The 23,164-nt window shown below is 46.7% G+C and overlaps 1 protein-coding gene across 5 annotated transcripts in view; it reads right to left on the reverse strand.

The window, feature by feature from the left end:
* BCAR3 (breast cancer anti-estrogen resistance 3) overlaps positions 1-23,164 on the reverse strand; it is a 221,620-nt gene that overhangs the window by 47,758 nt on the left and 150,698 nt on the right. Inside the window, exon 1 of one of the 5 annotated variants that reach the window (XM_010860472.1) lies at positions 6,751-9,593. The exons of the other annotated variants lie outside the window; for them this stretch is intronic. Coding sequence (XP_010858774.1) covers positions 6,751-6,834 — 84 coding nt within the window. The 5' untranslated portion in view covers positions 6,835-9,593. Of the gene's footprint in view, positions 1-6,750; positions 9,594-23,164 lie in introns of those variants that run through there. 5 annotated transcript variants of the gene reach the window in all.

Below are 23,164 nucleotides of genomic sequence, written 5' to 3' on the forward strand. Positions count from 1 at the left end.
TTGTGTAAGACAGCAAGAGGCTGGATGAGAAGACCATTGCAATGGTGATTATTTTTAGAATAGGGAAGACTGGAGCTAAGAGGAAAGTGCTGGTAAAAAGGGACAGACTGAAGGTGCCTGAGGATTCTTTGGGAAAGGGGGTGGTCATGGGCACAGGTGGCAGGGCGGGCCTTGGTCTGGGAGAGGGACATTTCATCCTCAGAGGATGCAGGCAGGAAGCGAGGATCATGGATTCAGACACGGATAGAGCTGCAGCTTGTGGGGGCAGCAGTGGGGACGGAAAAGTATCCTGCCTGATGGTCTGAGCTGCTGCTGTGGAGTTAGAAACAGGATCTTATTATGCGTGTTAGAAACAGGCTTAAAGAGAAGCTGGAGGGAGGAAAATATGAGTGAGCTGAGCAAGGACAAGCAGAGCTGATGGGAGGCTTCAAGGACAACAGCATGAGTCAGGGGAGACTCGGGTTAAGCTCCCTAAACTCATCCTGACACGGGAGGCTGGCACCCAAAGCTTCACCCACTCCCCGTTCTGAGTGTGCACTGGCTCCCTGCTGCCCTGTGCCATCTGTGTGCTGGCCTCTTCTCTGGCCTCATCTCCCTCCATTCCTTAGCTTCAGCCTGAAGTCCTGTGTTGATGTTCTTTTTCTCCCCGGGGTGTCTTCCTCCTAACACTCCTTTAAGACTTGTCTGGTGTTACCACCTCCGGGAGGTTCCCTGACCCCAAATTGGGTTAATCCCTCTGCCCAGCATTTCACATTGTGCTGTGACTTCTCCCTGCCTCTGCATCACCATGCACCTTGGAGAGAGTTGCCTGCATGTCCATGTCCCTGGCCAGACACAGAATTGCTCCTTTAGGACAGAAACTTTCACTGTCTGCCCAGCACCCACAGGCCCTCGAGACACATGCTGGGCATGGAGGTGGGGAGAGTAGATGAATTCTGAGTGGGAGGTTGGCTCAGTGGTCCCTCAAATCCCAACTAGAATTAAACTAGAATTAAACAATGCTAGCTTTTTGGTTCTTTGTGTACATGTGCTTTTGTAAAGATGCACACATATTAGAGTGGACACTGGGCAGAGTTCTCCACACAAACTGAAAGACTGATCATAGCTCTTTCATAAGCTAGAAAAATAGGCCGTGACATTCTCATGGCCAGAGCCAGAGCCCAACAGTAGCTCTGGGGCTGTGGACACGCCCTGAAAATCCAGATGTGGTCAGGGATGCTACAGGAGTGTCCACCCCAGGAGGCACTCCCCAGCTCTCCCCACCAGGACAGCCCAAGTCTCCTCTACGGCCCCCGGGGATGTCCAAAATGTGCATCGGCTGGAAGGCCCCACACCTGTCTTTGAAGACATCTTTAAACCCAGCACAGAGGCCTGAGCCCTCCGTGTACTGCCCGCTCGCACATGGTGCGTGATGATCTTTGTGGCCCAAGCACCCCCACTCACCAGCATCCTCCCCAGAGGCAGGCACAGCCTCATCTATCTGCTGTCCTGGAGGTACCGGCCCACTAACAAAATTTTCCCAGGATCCCAGTCTCATGTCTGCTTCCCACCCACGTCTCTCCAACAAAAACAAAGGTCTCGGCCAGGATCCAAGCTCCAGGGTCTGTGGTGCAGGGGGCTCTGGGACCCAGCCTCTGTCAGGCATGTCCTTCCCCTGGTACTGAAACCAGATTCCCGCAGCCTCCAGATGCCAAGGGAATACATTTAGTTTCTTTAAAAAAGCTGTGCTAGGCTTTTTTTTTTTTTTCCCTTCCTTCCTTTGGAGGGCAGGAGAGATAAATGAGCAACTACCAACCACCACAAGCAGGGGCTGAGTCACTTAGACGTTTCCCCAGTGGTTTTTTCTACCTCGCACAGCGTGTGCTGACAGTGCAACAGCCCCACGACAAAGGCAACTGAGGCTACCGTCAACATTGGGACGTATCAGCAGTATGCACGTGGTCACAATGGCAGACAGACAAGAGATGGGCCACGGGGACAATGAGCAGGACCTTCCCTCCATCATGCTCACTCTGACACAGAAAGGCAGCTCCCAATGAAAGCAAGCTCTGAGGACCCAACTCTCCAAGGATGGGCAGTTGAGAGACCTCAGGCTATAATGTATATTCATAGAGAGGCTCTGGATACTTTTTTCAGGGATAAGGGAAATGAGCTAAAACAAAGCAAAATGCAATACCATGATTTAAGCACTTCCCACTACACGGAACTTCGTGGCTACAAAGACAGTCACACCTCCGTATGGGAACATTTATGCTTAAAATCCACTGCCTTCTAACAATAACTTCTTGTTGACTAGACCAGCGCCACTGGACTTAGTGACTGGTTAGCTGAGACTTACTGATTCATTTATCCTCTGATTCCCTACTCCAGCCTCCCTGTTGGTGTTCAGAAAGGTGAAATTAAAAGACACTTGCTACTTGGAAGAAAAGCTATGACAAACCTAGACAGCGTGTTAAAAAGCAGAGACACTGCTTTGTCAACAAAGGTCTGGATAGTCAAAGCTATGGTTTTTCCAGCAGTCAAGTATGGATGTGAGAGTTAGACCATAAAGAAGGCTGAGCACCAAAGAACAGATGCTTTTGGATTGTGGTGCTGGAGAAGACTCTTAAAGAGTCCCTTGGACTGCAAGGAGATCAAACCAGTCAATCCTAAAGGAAATCTCAACCCTGGATATTCATTGGAAGGACTGATGCTGAAGCTGAAGTTCCAATACTCTGACCACCTGATGCAAAGAACTGACTCAATGGAAAAGACCCTGATGCTGGGAAAGATTGAGGGCAAGAGGAGAAGGGGGCGACAGAGGATGAGATGGTTGGAAGGCATCAATGACTCAATTGACATGAGTTTGAGCAAACTCCAGGAGATGGTGAAGGACAGGGAAGCCTGGTGTGCTGCAGTCTCTGGGGTTGCAAAGAGTCAGACAGGATGAGTGACTGAACAACAACAAATTCTGCACTTGCAAGGTTAACTCCTGTCTCTGGTTCCCCTGAAGTTTCTTGTACAATCACACCTACCTTCCTCAGGAGCAGCCGTTGATATGCTGGCAAGTTTCAGCTCCTGTTCCCCTGCCCACATGCAAGGAGAATCAGAGACACGAGGGGCCAGAAGAAATGGGGGCTTGTCCCCATGGCCAGTCCCAGAAGCGGGCTCTATTGTGCTTCCCCCAGTTCCTTCTGCAGTTCTCTATGGACAGAAAGGTGGCCCTGCCACTGCCCCAGGAGGGAGACCTAGTATGTGAAGACCAGTTTTGTGTCTCCCTGAAGTCTCTCCTGAAAAGCTGAGGTTCACGCTATTCTTTCTCAACTGAACTGTTAACTGAAGTACTATCTGGGACAAAATTACCTTGTTCCACATTCAATGGTCTTCCTACGGTATTGGAGAAGGCTTCCCTGATGGCTCAGCGGTAAAGAATCTTCCTGCAATGCAGGAGCTACAGGAGATGTAGGTTTGATCCCTGGGTCAAGACGATCTCCTGGAGGAGGGCATGGCAACCCACTGCAATATACTTGCCTGGATAATTCCATGGACAGAGGAGCTGGGTGGGCTATAGCCCATGGGGTCGCAAAGAGTCAGACATGACCACAGTGACTTAGCACGCACAGTATTGGAGACAGGACATTGGGCTTGAGGCCACAGAAACCTGATTTCTACTCCTGGTTCTCCAGCAAACGATTCTAGGGCAGGGAGTTTCTCTGAGCCTCGGCCTCTCCCCTGTGGAAAAAGATAAACGATTGCCCTGCGTGACTCAGCTTGCCTTGAGACCCCAGTGAGATAACTAGTGAAGGAACTCAGAAAGCCTTCTGCAAATGGAACAAATGACTCTGTAGACTAACGCTCTAGTGGGAAGTCCTTCAAAGGCAGGAACCTGCCTCAACTGTCATTAATCACCCCCTGCCCCACCTAACAGAGTGCTTACACATGAAAAGGCTACAATATTTGACATTTGGGGATTTTCAAACTCGAATGTGCTCTACTAATGTCATGGATCTGGAATATCTTCACGGCGAACTCTTTTCCACTGGGTATAAGCAAAAACATCCCTTCCTTTTCTTACCCAAGAGGCAGTAGTCAGTGCCTTATGTGAACCCTTCTGGGCTGCTAAAGCCATGACCCTTGACATAGCCTCAACTCTGTGAGCACCAGCAATGCCTGCATATCCTTGACTTCCTCTCACTCCTGGCCTCCCAATTAATTCCTTTCCAGGACATGTCTATACAAGTCCACATGAGGCCCTTAAACACAAATGAAATTCTGCATCATCTCTGCAAATAAAATCTTATTCCCTGAAAGCGCCTGTGTGTTTGGTCTCCTATGTGATGAAGGAGCTTTTATATTTTTAGTTTTCTTCCCATACAACAAACACTATTAATAACATTCTACTTTCTCCAGAGATGATATGGATTAGACCAAATGGAAAGTTACCATGGCTACTGCAGTGTTATTTTTGGTATGAGAAATTCATGCCAAGAGAAGCAGTATCCATGGTCAAGAACTGGAGCTTTATTTCCGCTTTGCTATCAGGCAATCAATCCCAATTTAATTTTGAAACTCTAATTACAACAGAAACTAATTATGAGTGGCAGGACCTGAAACCCCTAATTAAAGTGGGAGTCAATAAAGCGATGCAGCATTATCTCTGGGGCAACACTGGCAGGAGGAGGGATTTAAACACAGGGGCGTTTTCTTTCCCAGGTAACTAAGTAAAACAAGACAGGGAAATGCTTGTTTTAACAAGGGTCCATGGGGAACCTTGAGCTGGGTCTGAAGGTTTCAGGTTCTGGTGAGTGAGCAGATCAGGCCCCCTCCCTGGACTATGACGATGCTACAAACTAGGGGTGGGAGAGGAAGCCCAGGTGGGAAGGAAGGTGTTTCCATCAACAGTCAGTCACCAGGAGTGACCGTGGTGGGGAAACCAGAGGACAGTTACAAATATGAGAACTGGGTCATGAAGAAGGCTGAGCACCAAAGAAGTGAGGCTTTCAGATTATGGTGCTGGAGAAGACTCTTAGAGTTCCTTGGACAGCAAGGAGATCAAACCAGTCAATCCTAGAGGAAATCAACCCTGAATATTCATTGGAAGGACTGATGTTAAAGTTGAAGCTCCAATACTTTGGCCACCTGATGTGAAGAGCAGACTCACTGGAAAAGACCCTGATGCTGGGAAAGACTGAAGGCAGGAGGAGAAGGGGGCAACAGAGGATAAGATGGTTGGATGGCATAACCAATTCAGTGGGCACAAATTTGAGCAAACTCCTGGAGACAGGGGAGGATAGAGGAAGCCTGGCATGCTGCAGTCCATGGGGTCGCAAAGAGTCGAACACGACTTAGCAAATGAACAAGAGCAGCCCCATGTTACTGTGGCCTGGTCCTGGAGGAAATAACTGCAGAGGAACAGGGGTCTCCAAACAGAATCTCACCATCCAGACTAGATATTTATGGGTTATTTCCTAATATACCAAATGCTGAGTTGCACTTTACTGAATTAGCAGACGTTGGCTTATGGGAGGACTTCTATTAGAGGGTAAACCTACTGCCAATCCCTGACGTGCACGATTCCCTCTGGGACCTCCTGGTCTATCTCTGACAGCTTTAAAATACTGTTAATGGCATGACTTCATCTGCCCCACACCAGAACGATCCATATTTAGGCCAGAAACCACATGGTCCTCATCACCCCCACTGGGCTCCAGGATAGAAAGGCGCTTTCAAATGCGGGAGGAAACACTTTTAACCTATGACTACTCACTCTCCTTCAAATCCCCTGACAAAGAGACAGAAACGAACTTTGCAGAATGGTTAGAAATCTACTCTGAACACTCCAAAAGGGCAGTAAGATATGAAGAAGCCTCTCCTCTTCTCAGTGTATACTTTTCTACAAAGGGCTCTTTCTGCCTTTAACAGGGTTTCCTGTTAAATTCTCCTGTTGTAGCTTTTTCAACAGCACCGAATAAGTCGGTCCCTCAGGAGAGGGAGCTCTGCTGTCAGGGTGGGAAGTATTCCTTGAGAGCTTTCTTATTCCTATTTCCCATGAATAAATGAGGTCCCCAGTCCTGCCAGGGCCAACAGGATTTTCCCAAAGCAGACAAGCGCCCAGATCAACGACAGCCTGTACCAAACAGGATTCTTAGGTGTTGTCACAGGTGGGCAACAGAACAGAGGCTTGGTCTTGAAATAGTCAAATGAGGTTGTTTGAATATTTTTATCAAAATAAATAGTGCATTGACATATTACGCAAAACCTTGGATACTGATGTCTTGTAACAAAGGTTAAAAACGGGAGCAGTAAAAAAAAAAAACAGTTCTGAATGAGAAAATGTTTTGGAACATGACTTTAATTTGAAAGGAGATATTTGATGGTTTTTGTACTTCTATACGTCGTTGACATAAGGGAGGAGCGGGGCAAGTGAAGAGAGGGGCTCAGCCATCTCACATTTATTACGAACAAGGGAAGACAGGCAGAGACAGAGAGAGAAGAAAAAAAAATAGTCTTGAGCTACTTTGGTATAAAATTTCAGCCCAAGGAAATGGAAAGTCTCCTGAAAAACAGAGCTTTCTCGCTAAGCAAGACAAGGTGTCCCCTTCCGCGTGGCCCGATTCTGCTTGCAGGGAAGCTCACCACTAGGAGCTTGTGAAGATCCATCCATCAGAGCAAGTGTCTCTGATTTTAGAGCCAGTGTGCTGCCAACTTTTCCTAGTGCTTTCAAGCCCTCCCAGAGAACTTTAGCTCTACCTTATTTCTAACCACACCTACCTTGACTCCAAGGAAAGACCTGCGGTGATAGAAGCAGCACAGAGCGGCCGAGAGGGCATGGAAGGCATTGCATTCCTTAGGCATCTTTCAGTCTTCAGTCCCTGGACCACACACTGTCTTTAGGGTTAACCGAGATGGGTCTTGCGGCTGACACCCCAGTCCTGCCGCAGCAGCTGTGCAGAGCAGGGAGGAGTGAGCGGCTCCTTCTCCCAGGCCAGGCTGGGACTTTCCCTCTTCGCTGAAGCCAATACGATCCACTCGCTCAATTCTGGCAGGCGGGTGTCCAGCCTGCCATGCACTCGGTGCCAGAAATCCTCATGTGACCAGACTCACTTTCTGATGAAATTCTAACCTCTCTCAGAAGAGGCTTTGGGCTTTAGCTGTCCCCTCAATTTAGAGACCCAGCAGAAATCATTATTCCCCCAGGGCTGAAGGCACCAGGCACTCTGCTCCTAGAGCTTGTGTCTGTTTGCCTGTCACCCCAGGACCTGGGAGTTCAAGGAGCACACATCACACCACTCCGTGATGAGAGAGAGGCTCCTTTGAGACAAGGACGGGAAGGCAACCTGGGTGTGACTTTCCCCTGGGAGCGATCCTAGCAGTCCTGAGAAACCTGGGACTCTCCCAGACCACCCCTCAGAACTGTTTATTTTTAATCAGGATGCTCCTGGGCAGCCAGTTTGCAGCTGATAACGCTGGCACAGCCATCACTATTGGCAAAGCAATATTGCCTTTTGGTGTTTAATTAGCAAGTCTGTCAGCAAACACCCTGAGCAGCCCTGCCCTCCCCACCTGGCCCTGCAGCAGTCTGTTGGGAGGATGGGGGACAGGCTGTGTGCCCTCTTTCGACCCAACTGTTTTTCTCACTCCCTTCCTTCACTTTAAATACTTCACTGTAACTGTTCACCCTGCCTAACCCAGATCCAAGGCATGAACCTCGCATCTAACACCACCGAGTGATTCTCCAGCACTTCTTAGGCCTTTATCCCTACCAAGAGCCCCCTTGACACCTTAGCGGAAAGGAATTGCTTTTCTTCTTTCATTCCAGTCATAGTGGATTCCCAACAATTCTTCTTCTTTTTTTTTTTAATCAAACCCAGATTTCTGCCTGTAGCACTTCCTCTCCTATGTTCCAAATATTAACTTTCTGTGGCTTCGGCCACTCAAAAATGGAATGTGTCCTGAAGCTTTCTAAAACTTCACACAGGCAGAAACTTGTAATGAGGAAGAAACAGAACCCATTCAGTCCAGAAAGGAACAATACCAAATGAGGCATGAGGGAGGTATGAGAAATATCCAACAGGATTAGCCTCAAATCCTCAGGAGGCCTCGGCCTTTGGACTAGGTCAAGTCAGCCTGTAAAAATTGAGGATTGTTTGTTCGATGCCTGGTGAGCAGCTCCTGTACTTGAATGAGGGCTCTGGAGAGTGACAGCCCTCACACTTCCCTGAAGGAGCAGAGGTTCAGCCTAATAAACACCTCGAAAAGGGCATGGAGCTGTCATCACAGAACAACCAGGGGGGCTGACTTCCTTTCTGGTCCCTCCACTTGCTCCCCCTCCCCCACCAGGATTCCAGGGCTCAGATGTGCTGCCCTGGGTCCTAGGAAGTCCACCTGAGACCTTGGAAGCAAATACCAAGGTTGGGAGGATTTGTGGGGTTTGGAGCTGCAGGGGCCCTTGGAGATGGTTCAGTTGGTGGGTCAATACTGTCCCCACAAGGTCTATGAACTGAACCTATGAGGAGGCATTTTCTCTGTGTGCCTTCATTTCCACTAGATGGGGTTCAAAGGGTAATAAGTCCACATGAGTGGCCAGGGCCCATGGCCCCAGCAGTTCTGTGGAGACGACTCATCCATCAGACCAAAGCCACCAGGAAGGTGTCCAGTCTGTACCTGCCATTCCTCTTTGGCTGGAATGAGTAAGAAACTCATTGTCAGAGTGAGAAACTCCTCCAAAAGGCTAGAAAGGGACTATTCTCAGCTCAGGAAAAAGAAGAGAAACAGCTCCTTAAATCCTTAACAGAAATTCAGTGAGATTAGTCAGCCAAAGCCTCTGAATTTCAATACCCTACCCCCACTCCCAGAAAGCGTGAATGAAGTGCATTTCTGAAAGAAAATGTACTTAAAAACACTCAGACTTATAAATTACATAGAATTATGTAGTCAGGTGCTCCAGGGCCAACAAAAGGCATGCACGTCACTGCAGAATCGCAGCTCTTGTCACCTGAGGTTTTCCCTGTTTACGCAAAAAAAAGAACATCTCCAAAATGCACAAAGAATTGGTTCTGTCAGGATTAAAGAATGAGCTAATCTTATTAGGTAACTGTTTCCTAAGCACTTTTTATTTTTTTTGTTCCACACCAAAAATAATTTCTAAAGCAGCACTCAAAGGTTTTAATCAATTTCCTCTTGAAAAGGCCAAGGAGAGAGACTAAAATAACATGATGTTATTGCAACTAAAGATGATAATTGCATGAATTTGTAAAGTGCCCTTCACTGACTTGTTATGCTTTTAAAGTCTCCCATCCACACTGATCAATTCCCCCACATTCTTCCCACAATGATGATTCTATTCTAGTTACAAAGAAACAGAGGACCAGAATGGTGTGCCACTCATCAGAGAAAGGACCCGGAACTCCAGCTTGTGCTTTTGCCAGAACCTAGTATCTGATCAACAAATAGATTCTTCTAATGTCTTATAATTAAACTTGTCACACAGCTTCATGAAAACAGCTTGTGACCCGGGGCAGGGAGTCATTGTCTGATGATTCCCTACATGTGATTTCAATTCAGTTCAGTTCAGTCGCTCAGTCGTGTCCAACTTTTTGCGACACCATGAATCGCAGCATGCCAGGCCTCCCTGTCCATCACCAACTCCCAGAGTTCACTCAGACTCTGGTCCATCGAGTCGGCGATGCCATCCAGCCATCTCATCCTCTGTCGTCCCCTTCTCCTCCTGCCCCCAATCCCTCCCAGCATCAGAGTCTTTTCCAATGAGTCAACTCTTCGCATGAGGTGGCCAAAGTACTGGAGTTTCTGCTTTAGCATCATTCCTTCCAAAGAAATCCCAGGGCTGATCTCCTACATGTGATTTAGGACCAGCCAAATTTGTATTCAGGGCTTTCTAAACACCAGGCCCTTCTGGGGACAGGGGTCAGCATCTCTAATGCAACCCCAGCAGCTGACAGAGGCGGGAGGCCAGGAGCAGGCAACACAGAGCTCTGGGAACCCACCATGCTCTCTAGCGCCCCCTCTGGCTTCCTGGGAGATTCACTACTCAGCACCAAGAAAAACACCTGTTTAAAAAAAAAAGCCAGGAACAGCTATAGCTTAGCATGTAGGAAAACAGACACATTATGAATAAATAGAATTCCCAAACTGAGTAAATACTTCTTGGAGGTCCCTTATTCAATGTTCTCCTTACAGATCATTATTATCCTCAAATTCAATCAAACAAACAGCAAAATTAACTTTTCCATTTTTTTTTCTATTCCTAATGGGTGATAACATTAAAGTACTATTCAAAAAAGTACTAAATGACAAAGACCAATCACAAAACCACATAAAACATCTCTATATTACCACACAAAATACTGACTAAAATACTTGCTTTCAGATATACAACTATATCATAAAATGAAAATTAAAAATATCTGTAGTAAATTAATTAAAGGCAAATTAAAATATTAATGGGCTGTTTTTCTCTGATCATATTGGAAAAGATTAAGATTGAGAAAATATATAGTTTTTTTAATTTAAAAGAATTTACACCCAGTGTAATGAACTGAATTGTGCATTAAAATGGAAGTAACGTCATCTGTAGAATTATAATTTGTAAAGGTGAACAGGTACTACTTTTATAAACAGCACATTTTTAGAAAAAAAAAAAAAAAAAAAAGCCAGTGCTGGGCAGGCAGGTGAACCCTGGAAGAAAATACTCATGATCTCAGGTCAGATGCTGCCCATCCTGTCTGGGGAGAGGATTAGAGTAGACCAGAGGAAAGCTCCTGCACAAGCCATTCTTTCCTTGGGCAGCCCTAATACGAACCTGCCCTATTTAGTAACCATGGAAACAGGAGCTGCCTGCCAGTCATATTTCACAGACAAGGTTTCTTGCTGGCAGCAGCCCTGGGGCTGGGAGGGACTGAGAGGTGAACAGAGTCCCTTTCCCCAAGTGCCACAGTCCCCACTAGAAGATCAGCCTCCCTGTGAGGTAGGTGCCCTCTCTGACATGGAATGGCGGGGTGGGGTGGCGAGGTCTCTGAGGAGGAAGATATGTCTGCCAGGGACCTGCTTTTTCCTGTTTCAGGGCCACTGAGAACACAATGCTGCCCACACCTCCACTCCCCTCCCCTCCCTGGGGCCAGCCCAGAAGCAAGGCAACAAGCCTCACACACAACACACACCAAGGTGTTCTCGGTCACTATCAAGCAGCCCCGAGTAGGGTGACACTGCCCAAGATGGGCAGCAGGCTGTGACTGGGGGCACTGGTCCAAGGCATGAGGCCTGACTGGTCTCTGCCCACGGGGGACACACTCGGAACATCAGTCAAGAGATGAACAGCAGTCCACACGCTGAGACGCCTTCACCTCCCTGGAAAGATCTATCTCTCCTGGGTTTTTGCCTCCACTAAACCCCAGTGATCCAGCTCTCGGTGAACCAAGACAGCCCTAAGGAGCTAGCGTGTAAGGCGTTCCTCCTGGGGTAGTGGAAGCAGGAAGAGGAACCTGTACTGGCCCAATCCTAAGGACCCAAGGCCACCTTCTGCAGGCCCCGCTCCTGGGCTCGGGAAGCCCTGGGCAGGAAGGAGGCATGCTTATCAACAGCCCTGCTTCCCTGGCACTGGCCTGTCTGCGTGATTCTGATCACAGTAACCAGGAGGCGAGGGGGCAGGGAGGGGCCAGGGGTCTAGGAGCACCCACCCTCCATAGGAGCCACAAGGCTGGAGGAGAACAGCTGGGAAACCACTGAGGAAGGAGGCCCAAGGAAGAGGTCACCTCCTCCTCACTCCAGACTCAGCAGCTACACAAGATGCCAAAGACAGTTCAACACATTTTCCTATAGGCAAACGTGATTTAGTTCCTACTCCAAAAGGGAATGAAAACTGGACTTGGCGGGAGGAGAGCGGGAAGCGCCGGTCGAGTTCTTAGGGCTGCTTTGTGTGTCGCCGGCAAAGAGAGAGGAACACAGAGGGTGCATTTACAAGCATCTGCTGTGCACATCTCTCTCTGAGGGTTCCCTCAGATTCCTCCAGGGGATGAAAGAGTATGGCTGTGAAATGGTCTCTATCCAGAAGCAGTATTGATCCGCTCAGCACATCAACAAAGAGACAGTATTCACAAACAGATTTCTCTCTCTACTGAGTCTTCTGTCCCCTCCACAAAGTTGGTTTCTCTAACAGGTACTGAAATTGTGAAACTGATAACGTGAAGCATCATCAGGTGAGAGCACCCAGCCCTGACTGCCTTCTTGAACCATTGCATACAATCTTGTCCCATACATCCCTCCACCAACACCATCACCTATTTCCTGACACGCCCCCAGAAATCCTATATTAGGCAAGCTCAACTTTCTATTTTTAGCATTTAGGGAAAATTAAAAGAACATGCACGAGGCGTAATTCCAGCCTCTCAAACAGCAGTTTCAGACTTTCTGGCCGTCTCAGCCTTCTTTGAGAGTCTATGAAAACCATGGACCCTCCTCTCAGAACAAAAGGCACATATTGTGATGTTCAACATACAATTTCAGGGGATTCCTTGCCCTCTGAAGCCCATCCTTACACCCCTGGGAGTCTGACTCATTTGAGACGATCCGCCACCCACCACCCAAGCTTCCTTCCACCCTACACTCGCTGTGTGGGCATTGCACGCAGAGCTCTCATTTGTTCTCCTGTCACTGTAGCTCGACTTTCTTCGCTGGATGCTTTGCTCTTTCCCCTTCGAGCAACTCACAGAGACCACAAAAGCCCCTCAGAGATCCCCCACCCCCATGCAGAGTGCTGCGGAAATGGCCAGAATGCGCAAAGGCTCCAACCAGATCCAGCCACACTGGCTCCCATCTTGGCTGCCACTGGCTCGCCCCTTTCACAAGCACTTCTGCAAAATGCATCTGCCGAAACAGCTTCAGGACACAGCGCGTTTCAGGCGCTGCTGGGAGGTGGCAGGCTAGAGGGAAAGCAAGGGTGGGTTCAGGTCTTTGTTGTACCACTAGCAAGCTGGGTAACCACGGGAAATTTCTTAACCTCTCTGAGCCCTAGTTTCCTCCTCCAACTTACCAGTTTTTTTTTTTCTTTTTGGAGGATCAAGTGAAATAGGAGATAAAGAGCCTGGCAACACAGACTAGACACTCAGCCAGTGTGTGCTTTCTTGCCCTCCAAAGGAAGGGCTCACAAAACCTGGACCCCTAGACCATTCCTCCCTCAGGGCACACACCCAGCTGCATCCTGTCTCCTGGCCCTAACCCAAGGGGCAGGCTACAGGAGCCATGCCCTGCAAGGACAGTGTGGACAGCAAAGGCCTGAGCCGTTGACTGGCCCCAGCTGGTACACAGTAGCTCTTAAGACTTGAAGGCCAGGAAACAACGAGAAGGAGTTTAGAGCTTCTTTAGCCGTGAGATATTTTTTAGCCTTCAAATTTTAAGATCACATATTAAAACTGCACATATGGTTTGAATCACACTTGCTCAGATAGCTCAGATGATTTTCTATGGCAGAGTCTCTGTCACTTGGGGAGTTGTTTGTTTTAACACACAGCATGTGAGTCCACAGCATCTGCCCACTTGGCCCTCACCCAGGGGGACTCCTGGGTCCACTCGCAACTACCACGCTCTCCATGTCCCACCACTGTCCCAGCCAGTCTGAGTGGGGGTCCCGGGGCCCCTCCTTTCCCACTGTCTCCACACCAGGTTGACTGCAGAGCTGGGCTTCAGCCTCTGTCCCACCCGGATGCCCTGCCTGATGCTCCTCTAACCTCCCCTACTGCCTGGCCTTCCAGATACTTGTCCTGAGACCAACCCTTCCACATGTATCTAGAGTCCCCAGAAGGGCCATCTCCCATGTGCCTCTTTCTTATTTTACCAGCCCATGTAACTGGGTACACGGATGCCAACCATTTCTAGAATTAGAAGTGTGTCTGGAACAGCCCTTCCTTGGATGCTGTGCCTGCCTCACCCCGCTGCTCTCTCTGGACATTCTCGGTCACCTCGATTCTGCTGTCTGCACCTCCTCCTCACCAGCCCCCGAGGGCAGGATCATCAGAGTGCATTCTTCCAAGGCCACACCCCTCAGAGAGGCTACCGAGGTTCTGAGTGGAGGAAGCAGCCACAAGGGATGCCTGAGAGGGCAGGAATGCTGGGGCAGAGGGCGGGGTCGGCACCAGGTGAGAGGTGCGGGCAACCTCACCTCATTCCTGCCTTGAACTGGCCAAGAAAACAGAAAGTGATCTTATTAATCTCTTCTCCTCTGGTTTCAAGCAAATTCCAGCCACCTCAACAAATTATTTCTGCAGGAAAACATCATTTCTTCATAGTCATAAACTGATCCTGGGGATCACTGGAGGGACATGCTGGATATTTATGCATTCTGCCCAAAGAGCTATGAGAACCAGTCTAGACCAGGAGTTCTGAACCTCGGAGTGGGAGGGGGCTTCCATGAACCATTGGAAATTGTATACAAACTGTTGTATGAGTACCTGTTCAACCATGGGAGGGGGCCATGGTTTTACCCAAGAGTCATGTGACCTAAAAATCCTCACTGATCCACAAAGACTTTTAGTGGCTTTTAAAGACATAGCCTCTGAGGGTCTTACTTGGTCTACTTTCTAACAGAGAGACGAGTACAATGGATACCCTGGTCATCATGGACACGAGCAAAGACAACACCCCTGCCCTTGATCACCATGAGCGCAGTCGAGTCTTGGCAAGGCTGCAGTTGGTAAGAGGAGATAGAGAGCTCTGAGGCAAGCAGGGCCACCTTCCTTTCCGCTGTTGGAGTGACTTTAAATACCTGCGAGAGGAGGAGAGCTCCTTCCCCCAGCTGGCAGAAGGGCCCGTCTGCACATAATACTTAGCAAATGCAGAATAGCTACCAGTGTGACCTTCAGCAGCCCCTCTCCAACCACAGCCTTCTGGGATGCAGTCCCTCCCACTAGACTGTGACATCTTTCCACTTCTCAGCTGGGCTCCTCAAAGGAGCCTTCATGACCCAATATGCAAGGTCCTCAAGAGCCAGTATTCATACAGAAAACTTTTACCATAGTGTCTGTTTAATACTCACACGAGGAGACATATGGGCTTCCCTGGTGGCTCAGAGGTTAAAGTGTCTGTCTGCAATACAGGAGACCCGGGTTTGATCCCTGGGTCAGGAAGATCCCCTGGAGAAGGAAATGGCAACCCACTCCAGGATTCTTGCCTGGAGAATCCCATGGACAGAGAAGTCTGGTGGGCTACAGTCCATGGGGTCGCAAAGAGTCGGACACGACTGAGCGACTTGACTCACTCACTTAGGAGACACATTATCTCCATTTCACATGTGAGACTGAAAAGTTCTTAGAGTTAATAATTAAAACGACTATGAATCAGAATGGCTGGCTCTATCGGCCGTGCTCATGGAAGCAGGGATACCACCTGGTTGCCGGGAGTATCTTATCTTGTGCAAACCCAAAAGGCAGCCTGCAACCGCCCTCTCCCTCCTACCGAGTGACCGATATTCTCGGCCACATAGACGCAGGTCTCCTCTGAAATAGCCCCGATCAGAGGTCCTCGTCATTACTGATGGGAAAGGGCAGGACATGCACAGATGGACACTGAGGCCAGAATCTAAGAAAAGCCAGAAGGCAGCAAAGCTGATAAATGGAGCGCTAAGACCGTCTTTGTGGTAAATGGAGATGCCAACTGTGCCCATTTCTCTATAGGAACAGGCCGACTTGGAGGGTGAGCTGTACCGGAAAGACTGTACTGATTACTAGCTTAGAAGTGACACTCAGACAGTCAACAGTCGTGGAGACAACAGGTTCTTTCTGTCAGTGATTCAAAGCACAATACAACCCTTGGCCTTGTGTGTGTACCCAGAGGGGTGGGAGGACAGTGTGGAGGAAGGCAGTTACCAGGAAGAGCAGCAGGAACCCACCTGGACCATCCTCTAGGAACAACACACCAGCCTCAGGGTTAGGCCACTTGTGACAAGAGATGCAGGGATTTCTCCAAAGTCAAACTCTACAGGGGGATCCTAGCCCCTCTGCACCACTCCCTACCTCCCACCTATAATTTCCCTGTTAACAGTATGGATCTGATAATTAAGCTGGGAGGCAATGGATATCCAGCATATAAGTAAACCAGGAGGGAGACAAGCTAGAGAAAGGCAAGTATAGGACTTGAAAAGATCAAAACAAAAATATCTTTGTAAAACCTAGAATTAATATGCCAACATTTTATGTAAGTATCCTGAATAGACAGTGACAGTTAGAGACATAGCCTGGTAGATTCTGATGCTCAACATTCACGGGGGAAATGATGTAGATAGCAGACAGTGTTTATTACATTTAAAACCTTTACTCCATGGCATGTGTACTCATACTTGTAATGGTTGTGAGAGCCAATCAGGAAACTGAACACTTAATTCTCCAGGCAAGAATACCGGAGTGGTAGCCATTCCCTTCTCCAGGGGATCTTCCTGACCCAGGGACTGAACTTGTGTCTCCTGCTTTGCAGGCAGATTCTTTACCATCTTAGCTCCAGGGAAGCCCCTAATGGTCCAGGAGTGGACATGCGACCTAAGTTAGACCAATCAGAGTCCTTCCCTGGGATTTTTCAAATCAGAGCAGAGGGAGAGGCCCACTTTTCCTTTTGGACCATAAGTTTTAAGTTTATAAGCTCAGAGCAGCCAATAGCCATGTGCCCCCAACTACACGGAGAAGCTGATCTGAGAGAATGCAGCCAACATGTTGAGAGAAGCAGATGCAAGGTCTCAGAGTCCAGACGTGTTTTCCTTCCCCAGAACAATCAACCCAGGACACTCCACCCTGCCCTTCCCAGTGATAAACTTCCTAGCTCACATCATCAGTTTGACAGTTTATAGGTTCACCTTATCAGCGTAAGATTAGGTGAAACCTGAGAGTGAAATATAACACATCTGTGTTGGGCTCCGCTAGAGTTCACATGTATAAGACGTGATCCCTAAACCTGGAAATGTTAACAAGGAGTCAACATAAACTGATGTTACACGGAAACATGTATGACATATGCCCTAGTAACAGGGTGGTACACTCATGTTTTAGTGATGGGTGGAAATTAATGGTGTTTCACGGCCTACTCCGAGGACACTCCATTATAGACACGAGTTGTCATGAGTTCTCAAGGATGAAGCTGGCATGAGTCTGCCTGTAGGAAAAGACAGAGGACTCATGGAGTTGGAATGCTGTGTGCCACTGAGTGTAGGCGTGAGGTTTTGCTCCCACGCCCACCATCCCTCCCAGGCTAGGGGGAACCGCTAACAAACAGCCCACTCCATCCTGCTTATACAGGCAAGAGCAGCATCTTAAGATCCCAGAGAACATTTCCAAAGGCTATTCTGTTTTGTAGAAAGCCTGAGGACCTGATTCAGAGGTAAAGGCTGAGACATTTCTTTACAAAGGAGAATTTTATCAGCTACGATGGATTACCTGAGAGTGCAACTTCCATGACTTCTAGGTCAAAAGAAAGGAAGTGTACAGCAACCCCAAGTTATATTTAGATCTTCCAAATGTGTTCCCTAGGTCGTCCTTAGGTGGACACATCCTGGAAGGAGCCCTGGTGCCCAGGTTGTGTGGCCCTATGGGGTTTCCTTTGCCCACTGCTCTTATTCTATTTATCCCAGTGAGAGGCTCCAGCTCCAACTCCGTCTTCAAGCATCCAGCTACTCAAACACTCATTAAAATGATCTGTGTCCATGTCTGGTGACCTCAGGACCCAGGCCTCAGTCACTGTCATCATGCCAATACCCAGCACGGTGCCAGAACATTTGGAAATAGCACAGGCAATTCTCAATCTGGATCCACAAACACTTTGGAAGTAAGATGCTCAGTAAGTGTGTGTGCGTATTTGCAGAGATGGGTTTCTTATTCATCAAATTTGCAGAAATACTATTAACTATTTGGGACCCCCCCCCCAAATAGTTAAGAATCACAGAGGCACAAGATATGACTTGGCACAGCGGGGGATGTGGTCCTCGTTGGTGAATCCGCCTTGCCATCCCTGCGGCTGGATTAGGGCTGGTTGTCACTTCGGTGCTGAGAAGCACTTGCCTCTCTCAAACTGGGAACTACCTGGGTTCCCAAACAGGAAGAGGCTCCCAGGACACAGTAATTCCCAGCTCCCACCACCTGTGCTCTGTGTGAGCAACCTTGGAATGCTTTGCAAACCAGGAGAGGAGAGGACACGGCCCTGTTGTGCTTAGGCTCCTTCCAGGAAAGACCATGGGAAGACAGAGGGGCAGAGACTGGATCTGATGGATGCAGCTGGACTCCTTTCAGAAAGCACCCAACTGGGCCTGTGAAAAATAAGGATCCAGCTGGGGACTGGTGGCCACAGGAAACAGGCCATCAGCTTCATCATTTCTTCTGTACCAGAAGCTCTTTTGAGAATGTGAATGGGGCTTTGTGTAGTCAGTTCTCATCCACGGGCTAATAAATATGTGAAACGGCCTCTCAGACCAGGTTCCTGCAGTCTGGACACTGAGGTCATTCAAGAAACAATTAGATGCCATCTGGAGAAAGCTGGGACTCGAAGGGCAGAGTGGCATGCTCTGGTTCCCAGGGTGTGACACATCCTTATCTTCACTGACAGAAAGGATGAATGGAGTCAGCCAGCTGATCCATGCTGGGAGCAGAGAATGGGCAAATACATAGCAATGAATATAAGCTTAAGGACCAGGGAAATGTTCACATTCAGCCTGCCCCAAGGAAATGTACCCCTTGAATGCATTCACACACCCAAGCTGAGTATCTTTGCCATGAACCAAGCTTTTACCTCACCAAGATCTAGGATTCCATGGTTTTAATATAATGCAATTAAAGTACAACAGCAACTGCTGTGGCCCAGGTCCTCACAGTATATAGTGAGCAATGACTTGATTGCGTGAAATAGAGTTAGTACTTACTGAGGCTTCACAGTCCCATTGTAAAAAAACAGGCGGACAACTGTGAACCCATATTTCTGGGATACAGTCTCAGTTTTTTCTTATTTTTACATGAAAATTTTGGCCTTCCCTGGTAGCTCAGATGATAAAGAATCCGCCTACAATGCAGGAGACCCAGGTTCCATCCCTGGGTTGGGAAGATCCCCTGGAGAAGGGAATGGCAACCTACTCCAGTATTCCTGCCTGGAGAAGTCCATGGATAGAGGAGCCTGGTGGGCTACAGTCCATGGGGTGGCAAAGAGTTGGACATTAACACTTCTCTATTTATGATCAGTATTTTAAACGTAAATGCAATTGCTGAGCAAGCTGGGTTTAAAAAAAAAAAGCATAGCTAGAGAAAAAAATATGGATTAAGATGAACAGTGATTATTTTTAAGTGTTTCTGCAGCTTTATAACAGCTCAAGTGGCAGGAGGACAGCAGGGCTCACAGTGGTCTCAGGGCCCACAGGGGCCTCTCAGAGAGTCCATGAGGTCAACACTATTTTCGTAATAATATTGAGACCTTTTTGCCTTTTTCACTGGGTTGATATTTATGCTGACAGGACAAAAGCCATGATGGGTAAAACCACTGGGATGGTAGCAGTAAGCAAGGGGAAGGCACCAACTCTTCAGTAGTCATTGTGTTTCTTGACCACCATGTTTTTTTTAAATTTCTTTTTAAATGTGAAAAGTTAAAAATATACTACTACTTTAAAAAAGAGCCAGTTTCACTTAAAGAGTCCTTGATGAAGCAGTAAGAATCACAGTAGTTTCCCCTCATGTGCGGACAATGTTCCAAGACCCCCAGTGGGTGCCTGAAACCACAGACAGGACCAAACCATATACATGTACATACACACACACACACACAATGTTTTTTTCATATATATATATATTTTTAACATACCTATGATAAAGTTTAATTTATAAATTAGGTACAGTAAGAGAACATCTAAATTGCCAACACGACTAGTCTTGTGCTTTGGGGCCGTTATTAAGTAAAATAAGGGTTATGTGAACAAACACTACAATACCTTGGAAGTCAGTCTGACATACAGATGGCTCACACACACATGAAAAGATGCTCAACATCACTCATTATCAGAGAAATGCAAATCAAAACCACAGTGAGGCACCATTTCACGCCCGTCAGAATGGCTGCAATCCAAAAGTCTACAAGCAATAAATGCTGGAGAGGGTGTGGAGAAAAGGGAACCCTCTTACACTGTTGGTGGGAGTGCAAACTAGTACAGCCACTATGGAGACTAGTGTGGAGAGTCCTTAAAAAACTGGAAATAGAACTGCCATACGACCCAGCAATCCCAATGCTGGGCATACACACTGAGGAAACCAGAAGGGAAAGCGACACGTGTACCCCAGTGTTCATCGCAGCACTGGATATAATAGCCAGGACATGGAAGCAACCTACATGTCCATCAGCAGATGAATGGATAAGAAAGCTGTGGTACATATACACAATGGAGTATTACTCAGCCATTAAAAAGAATACATTTGAATCAGTTCTAATGAGGTGGATGAAACTGGAGCCTATTATACAGAGTGAAGTAAGTCAGAAAGAAAAACACCAATACAGTATACTAACGCATATATATGGAATTTAGAAAGATGGTAACGACAACCCTGTATGCGAGACAGCAGAACAGACACAGATGTATAGAACAGTCTTTTGGACTCTGTGGGAGAGGGAGAGGGTGGGATGATTTGGGAGAATGGCATTGAAACATGTATAATATCATATAAGAAATGAATCGCCAGTCCAGGTTCAATGCAGGACATAGGATGCTTGGGGCTGGTGCACTGGGATGACCCAGAGGGATGGTATGGGGAGGGAGGTGGGAGGGGGGTTCAGGATGGGGAACATGTGTACACCCGTGGTGGATGCATGTTGATGTATGGCAAAACCAATACAATATTGTAAAGTAATTAGCCTCCAATTAAAATAAATAAATTAAAAAAAAAAAAAGAAAGTCACTCTGACAAAAGATGGCTACCAAGTGACTAACCAACACCACCACCACCAAGTGACCAAGGGACAGGATGTGTTGGACAAGGGGATGATTCATGGGTTAGGTGGGAAGGAGTGGGAGGGCATGAGATTTCATCAGGCTATGCAGAATGATGCATGAATTAAAACTTATGAATTGTCAAAAAAAAAAAAAAAGAAAAAAACACTTGAAAAGATACATGCACCCAATGTTCATAGCTGCATGGCTTACAATTAATTGCCAAGATATGGAAGTGTCCATCCAAAGACAAATGGAAAAGGAAGATGTGTATACACAAGCGTGTGCCCACATGCACGCACACACACAATGGACTACTACCCAGCCATAAAAAAGAAATTAAATTTTGCCACTTGCAACAACATGGATAGACGTGAAGAGCATTATGTTAAGTGAAATAAGTCAGAGAAAGACAAATAGTGTATGATATCACCTATGTGTGGAATCTAAAAAATTCAACAAACTAGTGAATATAATAATAAAGCAGCAGACTCAGTGATGCAGAGAAAAAAACTAGTGGTTACCAGTGGGGATAGGGAAGCAGAGAGGGTAAGATAGGGGCAGGAGATTAAGAGGTACGAACTACTAGATATAAAATAAGCTAAAAGGATATATTACATAACACAGAATGTCATCAATATTTTATAACTATAAAAGGAACATAACTTTTAAAAATTGTGAATCACTACATTGTACACCCATAAGTTATATAATATTGCACATTAACTATGCTTCAGTAAAAAAAAATACCGTACCACCACATAAAATGAAACTTATGAAATGTTTCTTTCTGGAACTTTCAGACCATGGTTGACTGGGTGACTGAAGCTGCAGATCGGAGGACTACTGTATTACTTTAGCACATCCTGGCCCCTGAGTCCATGTCTCAAACATTCCGTGTAGCAAGACAGGAAGCAGACACACAGCTCTTCTGCTGCACACCCCACACAATGGCTGTCTTGAGGGAGAGCGACGGTGCCATTAAACCGAGGGCTGCACCAGCTGCTGTTTCACGGAGCGCCGTTTTTACTTCAAGGAATGCCTGACAAACAATGGTTATTCAGACCTGAGAATTTATTCGGCAGACATTTTCCAAAAAAATGAACAAAGTGAGCCTGTCACTTCAAGGAAAACAACTGACATTGTTTGTTGCCAATGCTAAAACCTGAGCTTTCAACTGAAAATTAGAATTTCGGGAAACTTGCATTTATCACCATAAGCGGCAAATACTTTAATGATTTTTCCCAATACTTTAATGATGTTTTTCATGAGTGATGATAATAATGAGTGTGAATTTTTGGCACTGTATAGTGATGTATGTTAACAGCTGGAATATCTGCATAACTCAGCAAACCAATATTTTTCAAATGATCAATGCACGATGATACAAAATCATGCACAGTTAAAATCCATTCACATTGCCAGACAGACCAATGGATTTTAAGGGAATAGAGTTAAAAAAAAAAGAAAAGAAAAGGTCACTGATATGACTTCAGATTCCACACTGCAATTAACCTTTATGGAACTACAACTTTACAAATTTTAGTATAATAACAAAGAAAAATATATCTAATGATCAGAAAAGGCAATTTAAAATACTACCCTAGGGGATGAGAGGTGGGAAATGGGTGGAAGGGGGTCAAAAGGTACGTATTTCCGTTATAAAGTGAACAAGTCCTGGAGACGTAATGTAAAGCACAGTGACTAAAGTTAGTAACACTATACTGTATATTTGAAAATAGCTAGCAAACTGGGTCTTGAAAGTTCTCATCAGAAGAAAAAGATTTCTGGTAACTATTGTATGGTAATGGATGCTCACTGGTCTTATTTTGATCATTCTGCAATACATTCAAATCATTATGTTGTGTACCTGAAACTAATAAAATGTTACACTAATTATACCTTAATACAAAAAGAGTATTCCTCCCTTTTTGAAATAAATTTTAAAACTGAAGTATAGCAGACTTTGTTCATTCGTAGTGATGCTTCCTAAGGCCCACTTGACTTCACATTCCAGGATGTCTGGCTCTAGGTGAGTGATGACACCATCGTGATTATCTGGGTCATGAAGATCTTTTTTGTACACTTCTTCTGTGTATTCTTGTCACCTCTTCTTAATATCTTCTGCTTCTGTTAGGTCCATACCATTTCTGTCCTTTATTGAGCCCATCTTGCATGAAATGTTCCCTTGGTATCTCTAATTTTCTTGAAGAGATTTCTAGTCTTTCCCATTCTATTGTT

The sequence above is a fragment of the Bison bison genome, unplaced genomic scaffold, assembly GCF_000754665.1.
Source record: "Bison bison bison isolate TAMUID 2011002044 unplaced genomic scaffold, Bison_UMD1.0 scf7180017864466, whole genome shotgun sequence".
Taxonomy (NCBI): Eukaryota; Metazoa; Chordata; class Mammalia; order Artiodactyla; family Bovidae; genus Bison; species Bison bison.